This window comes from Cadophora gregata (assembly GCF_030347475.1).
Source record: "Cadophora gregata isolate MNR1 chromosome Unknown scaffold_5, whole genome shotgun sequence".
NCBI classification, from domain to species: Eukaryota; Fungi; Ascomycota; class Leotiomycetes; order Helotiales; family Ploettnerulaceae; genus Cadophora; species Cadophora gregata.
In genome coordinates this window covers 2,362,095-2,371,335 of record NW_026695928.1, presented here as the reverse complement: position 1 = coordinate 2,371,335, position 9,241 = coordinate 2,362,095, and the positions used below count along the sequence as shown (strand labels likewise).

The 9,241-nt window shown below is 46.3% G+C and overlaps 4 protein-coding genes across 4 annotated transcripts; 2 read left to right on the top strand and 2 right to left on the bottom strand.

The window, feature by feature from the left end:
- Positions 1-2,402: 2,402 nt before the first annotated feature.
- Positions 2,403-2,883, bottom strand: ONS95_011565 (uncharacterized protein; the record flags this gene model as incomplete). The annotated part of the gene is made up of 2 exons (XM_058505192.1): positions 2,403-2,557; positions 2,616-2,883. 2 exons carry the CDS (start codon positions 2,881-2,883, stop codon positions 2,403-2,405), a joined length of 423 nt encoding a protein of 140 aa, XP_058359749.1.
- Positions 2,884-3,483: 600 nt separating this feature from the next.
- ONS95_011564 (uncharacterized protein) lies at positions 3,484-4,068 on the top strand (the record flags this gene model as incomplete). The annotated part of the gene is made up of 2 exons (XM_058505191.1): positions 3,484-3,686; positions 3,764-4,068. The coding sequence occupies exons 1-2, from the start codon at positions 3,614-3,616 to the stop codon at positions 4,066-4,068; spliced, it is 378 nt and encodes a 125-aa protein (XP_058359748.1). The 5' UTR covers positions 3,484-3,613.
- Positions 4,069-5,036: 968 nt separating this feature from the next.
- ONS95_011563 (uncharacterized protein) lies at positions 5,037-7,026 on the top strand (the record flags this gene model as incomplete). Its single annotated transcript, XM_058505190.1, has 8 exons — positions 5,037-5,259; positions 5,353-5,507; positions 5,583-5,747; positions 5,840-6,120; positions 6,220-6,467; positions 6,533-6,591; positions 6,651-6,817; positions 6,873-7,026. The coding sequence occupies 8 exons, from the start codon at positions 5,037-5,039 to the stop codon at positions 7,024-7,026; spliced, it is 1,452 nt and encodes a 483-aa protein (XP_058359747.1).
- Positions 7,027-7,213: 187 nt separating this feature from the next.
- Positions 7,214-8,930, bottom strand: ONS95_011562 (uncharacterized protein; the record flags this gene model as incomplete). The annotated part of the gene is made up of 2 exons (XM_058505189.1): positions 7,214-8,816; positions 8,869-8,930. 2 exons carry the CDS (start codon positions 8,928-8,930, stop codon positions 7,214-7,216), a joined length of 1,665 nt encoding a protein of 554 aa, XP_058359746.1.
- Positions 8,931-9,241: the final 311 nt, after the last annotated feature.

Below are 9,241 nucleotides of genomic sequence, written 5' to 3'. Positions count from 1 at the left end.
ACCATTCTGTTTTCAGTATTCTCCACGACTCTAATGAATAGCTTAGAATGCTACGTACCTACTATAGCCTGAATTGGATGATCCATATATCCATTTGATCCAATCGCGTACCTATCACTTGTAACTTCCCAGAATCCACCGCTGTTGTTGACAGAAGTGTAAAAGATCGAACCTGTATACTCGGAAGAATTGATGTAGCCGAAATTGTAGTTGCCGGGTTGGTTGTGCCTCAAGTTCACTGTGAATAGTGGAAACTCAAGTAATGATTGGGCTTTTTCAAAGAAAGTCTGTTGTTTTTGGGGCCGTACTAAAAGTAAAATAAGCCTCCGAGAACAGAAAGTCAGTATGAAACACTAGTTCATTGCCACTCACATCTATTGAGGGACGAGAAACCAAGCCCAAGCAGTCCGCTCGTTAATGAGTTCTGACTGAAGCGTGAGCTAACCTCTTCAGGGACCTCTACCGCCTGGTACGGCACGCTCAATCCCCCCACAGAGACAGTATCGCTATACACAAAGCCCTGTGTGGTACTTCCGTCACCATATCTGCTCTTCCAAGCTAGGTTGTCAAGCTTTCGCGCTGTCTTGCTATCTTCCGGTCTATATATCGTTTGGCCAAGAACCTGGGAGCTATTTGTGTCGGAAGAAAACACCCAGCTAGAAGAACAACCTCAGTATCACTTTGTTTGGTTTTCCGCCGTAGATGATTCTTCCTTTTTACTTACAGATCAGCGCTACCAGTATCAAATTTAAGATATAACCTTTGTGGGGGGGTGCCAATCGTGACTGGGCAAGTATATCTCACGTCAAACTCCTGAGGAATCGCGGGTACACTGCCAGTTTGTACTGATCTTGTCGCTGTCATTTTGTCCATACTTAGAGAGTATTTCCTGAGAGCGTTCATATACTCCGTCGGGCCATGACGGATGTGACCAGGTTTCAATGTCTGTTGAGCAGAAAATCCTTGTTTGGATGGTGAAGAGGCTCGGTTGAGTGGGTTTGTAAGGGTGGTCAGCACCAGCAAAATATTTCTGAACACTTCTTTCATTGCTGTTGAGCTTGACAAAGCTTGACGGACGGGTATTAGAGCCGGCACCAGAATAGAGTCTGACTAGGCTCCAGATACGAGCAAATCGGACACGTCCGGAGTCCATAGACAACACTTCTGGATGCTTCCTATCTTGAGAAGTTCTTCGAAGATTGCCTACGCAAGAAGATTTTTTTTGAAATTTGAGGTTGGTGTTTCCAGGATAACCGGCTTGGTTGCCCATCTTCGAATCCAGGGAGAGCATTTCCGAACTTGCTGGAAATCGCGGCAGCTTAGAACTAAGTTTGGCCTCTTCGCTATTCGTGGGTCCGCTTAAATGGGTCGAGGACATCATCGTAAAGTATATAATAGCTTTTCGAATTAACCTTGTTACGACGATAGGTTCTCGCTAAAACCAGATAGCCGGTTTCAATGCCGCCTGCCTGGGTTTCTAACCCGCTTCGTTCAAGTGAGTAAAAGCAACACATCCCACTATGCTAACAGTGTCCCATTAATACTTTATGAGATTTTTATAAAAGAATGTATGAATCAGATTGTTTTACATATCTCGCAAAGCATATCCCACTCTCCTATGTAATCTCACATAACGTTACTTTAAGGGGGGTTTTATCACCTGTATGAAGGACTGAAATACAGATGGAATAGCAAAGCTTGCAGCCAACTGGCAAAAACTCTGATATCTTTACATTTGATAAACGATCAATGCCCAACCCCAATGTGATCTCCTTCTCCGTGTGGCCATACGACTCCTATGAACCGGTTAGATACTCTGCTCAATTGAAATGATTTGATCAAACCTTTTGTAGGATGGACTAGCCAACCAGGCCTCAACATATCTACGGAACGATCCCGCATCCAGGTATAGATGCTGTCCCAATTTACACATTCGTGTGCTCCTGTAAAGTCTGCAGCAGGAACTTTGCTTGTGTTAGTCCAGCGAAGAGTGAATATTGTAACATCTGCTCGGCACATAATACCCTGCCGAATGATATCCAGGCAATGATCTGAAATACTAGTATCAGTACAATAAGTTTAGAAAAAGAAGTCTATTGTTACCTGTGTGCTGGTTAAGAAGCTCTTTTTCTTCTGCTGTGGCGTTGGTGAAATAATATTCGGGATGCATAGACTGCCGTATACGTTTCTAGGAATTCGAAGTATAAGTATCTCTGAATGAATAGTTTAGGCTGAAATATAATAACGCTAACCAGACAGTGAAGCTCATGATTCACACTCATTTGTGCAAAATATTGATCCTCCTCTCCAGGAATCGGTATTGATGTTCGTCCCAGGCGTCTCAGATCATTGCCAGAGATACGAAAATTGGAGTCTGCCAGGAAAATTTATAAGCATAACTATCACTTCTTCATGTCCTTGATACTTGTCTTACACTGCAATAGATCGTCCCAAGCCTTGTCTAGCGCCGGGCGTGGCTTGCCACTGTATTTGTTTTGTATAATGAGATTTCCATCGAATTCGAGAGGCTCAAGGTGCACTGCCTCTTGAGCCGGCGCTGGTATACAATCATTAGCGCAGAAAAAATATAGGAAGAAGTAGAATGCTATGTTTACAGAAGGTAATATTGCCCTCACTACTCCTCTTTCTGAGTGCGATAGTCCAGATGATCAAGAAACAAAATGTATACCCAGTCAAGAGAACAACTTGAATCGCAAGCACTGTGCTTAGTCTAATTGTCCTACACAATCCCTGATGTGGAGTGCTATATTCTGAAGCCTGCTGGTGGTCGGACCGGCCATCCTCAAACGAGGCCATCTCGTCGGGAACTTTCTCATATTTCACTTGCTCGCGGATGCCAATTTGGCCAAATTTTGGATACATCACTTTTGATCTAGATGGTGAATATTTCGACTACAGCGGAGCTTGAAAAAGTGATAATTGTCCTCTTGATCGATAGTTAAGTCAAATGTTGTATGATTCTACAGAAATTTCCATGCCTTTACCCAGTGATGTCGAGCAGGACGGACACTACCACCTTCTAGCCGAATACCAGACTTCCTTGCCGACTGGGATGACTCTTAGAAGTCCCGGAAAGGAGTGTTCTACCTAAAATCTTAACCGAAAGTATCGCAGGTACATACTTTTCCGAAGATGCTCAGGTAAAGTTTAAGCAGGGCTCACGTTTTAACCGACTCTCTTTGAATGTAAGATTACCATTTGTTACAGTTATTTTTCCTACCACTGAGTCATGGAAAGAAGCTTCCACCGGAGCCGACCTCGGAAATGCAACTATAATTCTGAGCGACGTGTACATCGGACCTGTGAATACACACTCATCCTTCGATTTACCGAGCACCGTTGCCATTAATTTTTCTGTACACTCCAACCGCTGGCTCTTTCCGGAGGCCGCATGATAGAGAACCGAGAGTAACTATGCCAACTATGTATGCTTGCACGGTTTCAATGCCTCTCAATAGATATATAGTCATGAATATACTGATCCGGAACCACTACCAAGTCTCCACCTTCAAAGCACTCCTGCAAACTTCCTAGTACACTTGATATACATAGCCATTTCACTGAACTCTCACACGATTCAACGACTATCAACATGAAGTTCTCCGCTCTTACTGTGGGCATTGTCGGCATGAGCCTTGATCACCTTATCCAAGCAGCACCAATAGGTAATTACCTCGCCTCAAGCTCAATAAAGAGTTTGGTGGTTCTCAGCTTCAGCCTAAGAAACTAATGGTCTCCGCAGATGTTGCTAGCATTGCTAAGAGTGGTGTTGCCGATCAGGCATATCAAATTCTCCAAGAGACCAACGACAAGAGGGGTGTCGCTGATCAAGCATATCAAATCCTTCAGGAGACCAACGACAAGAGAGGTGTCGCTGATCAAGCATACCAGATTCTCCAAGAGACCAACGACAAGAGAGGAGTCGGTATTGCTGACCAGGCATACCAGATTCTCCAAGAGACCAACGACAAGAGAGGAGTCGGTATTGCTGACCAGGCATACCAGATTCTCCAAGAGACCAACGACAAGAAGCGTCGAGCAGACTAAGCATTGTACAGAGATCAATCTCCGGCAATTTACTGTGAGATGGGTTCCGCATCTTCGGGTTTCTTCTGATATATCTTCTTGGCGGTGGCAGGTTAGGGATCTAAGTGGACGAGTTTGGAGGGATTTTCAGGCGTTTCTACTGTACTTTAAAAGTATATGGGCTACAATTCAAGAATACGAGAATTTGGCATATGTTCTCCGCGTATGTTTCAGTGAGTAGTATGTCGGCGTGATGTCGAAGACTTGTTTTGTACACGGTATCAGTGTGATTGCTGAACAGAATAGAATAGAATATGACTTACTATTCTATCCTTACCAACGGATTTTTAACACTGTCCAAGTTTTATTCTATTCTATCCAAGTGCGTATGGAGAGTCTACAAGGGTATTTGCTAGCGTTCTGCCGTCTCCTGGGCTCGAAGCATCCTGCTGCTACCGAATTGGGGTGGGGGTATATAGATACACGTGGATGGTATGAGAGATTCTGCTGTGAAACGATATATAAGACTTGGATTTAGAATTGCCCACATCTGATATCGGGGTTCTCATAGTGCCTAACTTTTAGAGAAAAGCTAGGAGATGATGTTTAATCAAAGAATATTGGTTATAAAACAAAAAGCTATATGAAAGCTATCCTAAAACGGGTCTAAGCGAGGCTCAGCTGTGCCGCTTCATCACATTACTGCTGACAGCCAAGCGACCCAAGGAGCATCTCTCTTCCGTCATTGCTGGCATCGTAAATCCAATCAGTTTCATCCAATCCCTTCGTCTGACCGAGATACGCAGAGCGGATCCCGCTCGATGTCGGAAAAGCAGGGACTTCTGGACTAGAACAAACAGCCTCGGGAGCGGACTTCCGTTCCTCCTGCTTGAATATATACAACTGCACCCCAGATAAAATATCGAATGGACGTTGACCTAAAGAAAAGCTCGAAATCTTTTTTCGAGTTTCTTTTCCACTACATTGAAATGGCAAATTATTTGTGGTTATTGCTGTACACCCTGCTTGCAGAAATTGCTCGACGCGTTATCCTCGCCTTGATATTTGCTTACACGGGACCACTTTCTAAAATCCCAGGGCCAGCGCTAGGTAAACTGACCGCCTTACGCTGGCGACTGCGTGTCGCATCTGGGGATTACTTTTACGATCTTCCAAAGCTGTTTGAACAATATGGGGATACCGTCCGTATTGGTAAGGCTAGAACCCAGCCCCCACCCACCCCCTTGCCCTTTGTTTGGTTGAAAAGGGTCTGGTGATAATAGTCGTTGATGTCTGAACCTGTAGCTCCTCAGGTTGTTCTGGTGAAGGGAAAGGATACTGCGCAGCAGATGCTTGTTGAGAACGTAATGAAGAAATCGCCGATCTACGATGGTTTTCGACCCGATCGCCATCACTCGGATGTTTTTACGGAGAGAGATAAAGATGTCCACAAGAGTAGAGTAAGCACTCAATGATGATGGATAATTGTTCTATCGTTCAATGTTGTGTTGTACTGACAGTGGTTCCGTCTGTAGCGACGATTGTTATCTCATGGCTTTTCGATCAGTTACCTCAACAATCTGGAACCTGCCATGATGGAGTGCGTCGACGTGTTCCAACAATTCCTCGAGCAGAAGTGTGAAGAGGGCAATGGTTTCGCGGAAGTGGATATGTTCAACAACCTAGCCAATGTCACAGCAGTAAGTCATGGGAAAGTTACTCTCCCGACTATCCAGTTCAACGCCCTCCCAACAATCCAGCTCGGTAGATGTCAAACCTGACACTCCATCAGGACGTTCTCACAACAACAGTCTTTGGAGAATCCTGGAACTTGACTAAGACAAACAACACGCACCTGAAAGAGATCTTCTCCCGACAACTCCAAAAGATGTTTGTCCACGCGCAGTTTCCAATCCTGAAGTATCTACCTTTCGTTCCAAATCCAGTGGATCCTGAGATTCAACGGCGACTCAACGATATCCTGGCGAAGAGAAGGAGCTTGGATAAGAAGGATGTCAAGAAGGATCTCCTGCAGATGTTGATTGAGACACGGGAGAAGTATCCTAATGAATAGTAAGTGGCGTGTTGTCACATCACTCCTTCTTAGCTTCTCTCATGACGCCAAATCCTCCCATTATCCAAGAAAGCATACTAAACCTACCTCTTTTGAAGCCTAGAAGGTCACATCAAAGCAGACATGACATTGTTCATGGTAGCCGGAACCGACACATCGAGCGTCACCCTGACATTCTGCCTCCTCCACCTCCTCAACAACCCCGAAAAACTCAAGAAGCTCGTCGCAGAACTAGACGAGGCTTTCCCATCCCGAGACGATCCGATCACGTTCGAGAAGACCAACAATCTCCCATATCTGAATGCGGCGTTGAATGAGAGTATGCGAGTCATGCCTGTGGCTGTTGGTATGTTATGTTCACACTCTCTACTTACAAGCTAGTCTTGGGAGTATATTAATCACCCCTCACAGCGTTCGGAAGACTGGCGACAGAGCCAGTGGTGGTAAATGGCTATGAGATCCCACCAGGGGTAAGTAAATATCAAATCCTCAGCAAAGTGAGCCGGGCATACTAACTTCGGCCTTGCAGACACAAGTATCAATCAACCTCGCCGAACTGGGCAAGGACCCCCAATACTGGCCGGACCCAGAGCTTTACATACCAGAGCGCTGGCTGGGACCGTATAAAGGGCATGAAGCAGATCGAAAAGCTACCTTGCCTTTCTCTGCTGGGCCAAGGAATTGTATCGGGATGCAGTAGGGTCTCCTTTTCGTTCCCGCTCATCTAATGCAAGGGCTGACTTGACTGCAGATTTGCTCTGAGGGAATTGAGATTGCTCTTGGCGATGGTGGTGCGGAAGTTCGAACTGAGTCTTGTGCCGAATCAATCGCACAAGTTGAAGCTTTTCTTGGTGCCAATTTTTGTGTCGAAGCAGTATCTTGTTGGGATGAAACCTCGTAACTAAAGTAATAGGTGTTTGGATGTAAAGCACTCTTTTGTAACCCAGAGTCGGGGATGCAGCTTCGTTCCGGTAATGCAGTGTTGATGTAGCTCTCGTCGAGGGCCAATCGGGAAGGGAACCAATCGTTTATTGTCTTCTATGCATCTGTATATCTAACTACGCATGCAGCCAAGCATATCTCTCTATTCTGTTACCATATAATGTCTTGTTCTCCCACCATAAATCTAACTCCATCTTCGCATCCCACAGACTGTAGGTACCGTACATGCCCCTTCCGCTTATAAAGATCGAAAGAAGTCTTCAGCGACGTAACTCTCATCTCCTCAGGTGGGAGACCAGCCTCTCCAGACCAATCCTCTCCTCCCTCCTCAACAGCAACAACCGCCCTCGCAACATTGCACACAAAAACCGCATCCCAGATCCCTTCCCTTCTCGGCATACCCTCTAGAAAACTCAATGCCCTCCTCCTAAGTACACTACATCTACACTTCAGCGCGACGAAGTACAAACTCCTGATCAAGATGGACGATGTGATGAATGTCGGCCTCACACTCCTCGAGGACGGTCCACCCAAGTGCAGATCCTCCGCTAGCTGCAAAGCTCGCTCGAATTCAGGAATATGTGGATCAAATGCCGTTTCTGGCCCAAAGCAGCAGGAGAGTGAAATCGAAGCACAAATTGCGCGCAGAGAGAGCGCGGTGACGGAGAGTTTGGCGTCTGAATTTTGAGATAGGCGCGTCCTGTGGACAGTTGCTTGGAAAGTAGCGAGCCATTTCTGGAGGAGGTCTTGAAACATAGCTGCACGTTCTTGCTGCTCGATTGTTGGTATTAGACAAGTAGCTGTCTCTATTCCTGGGACAGTCGGTCCGGAATCTTGAACTAGGAAGCTCCAGCGCTGTTCGTTGCACGAAGTGATGAACCAGCCGACTTCACGGAGGAGTAGATCCAGATATTTCCTTGCGGACGTGAGACTCTGGAAACCATCTGTGGGCATGTAGTAGAATATGCCTACGACTGCTGCTTCGACTTCTGGCTGTGGGCTGAGCTGGCCGGCATCGTAAAGGCCTGTGACGTCGCTCTCAAGTCTGCATAGAACGGAGAGCATTTCATCTTCGAGAAAGCCGGGGAGAGCTTGTCGTTCGTCAAATGAGATGCAGTGGGGTTGTTTGCTGCAGAAATCATCGAGCATTGAGATCCCGCTTTGAATATGCGCGACGGCTGTAGATGTGGAGCCGTGGATGCATTCGAAACAGATGGAGAGGAAGCAGGAGATCAGCAAGGCACGACTATCGACCTGACTTTCTGGAGAGGAGATTGATGTGCGCGTCAGTCTTAGAGCTTTGCCGTATTGTTGAAGAGCGAAGCGGTAGTGGACACTTTGAGAAAGTTTGGTGTCTGCTGCGTGTGGGTAAGGATCGCCGTCTAAGGCTTTGTGAAGAGCGCCAAGGGCGATGACGCTGTGTTTGATGGACAGGTTGGCCTCGGTTTCTTGAAGCACGATACGATTCCAGAGAGTTGTATCTAAGTATTCTGCTAGCGTCGCGGCGGTGGTTTGCCTAAATATATCGAAGTAGCGATGTTGTTGGTCATAGAGAATGCGTGCCGGTTGCACTTCTGGTACCAATTTTACGGGTGCAAAGGATATGGAGTGGCTTTTGGGGAGGATAGGGAAGAATGTTCCTCTGCCTTCTCTGCCTTTTGATTTCTTGACCACGTAGCCGTCACATGTTATATGTAAGTCCTTGCAGCGATTGCAAAATGGCTTGGTCTCATCACATTTTACTCGCCGGATCCTGATTAGTTAGCACGAAGCTGCAAAAACGATTCGGTACAATGAGTTCATACTTGCAAGTCTTGCACCCGTTCCGGGATTTCTTCCCTGTTGGTGCAGTTGGTGGTGGTGCCATTGGTGGGCAATCCGGGACGCGTTGGTGAATTGCTTGTTTCGATGTATGCTCTGAATATGGAATGTTGGTAGCTCCAAAGCAGCCTGTCGCGTCGATGTTGAATCTTGTCCACCAGAACTATGTAGGACAGGGTGCTTTGTGTCACATATATGCGGTCGTTTGCTATCTCCAGAGCCTCATAAACGGGCTTTCGGCCGAGTGTTCCTTCTCAGGCTTCATGCCCGTAAGAGGCACAGCTACAACTTACTGCTTGGAGGCAGCTATTTTCTAACGTATACACGTAATTCCGTGAGCTCCTCAAGGATTCTAGG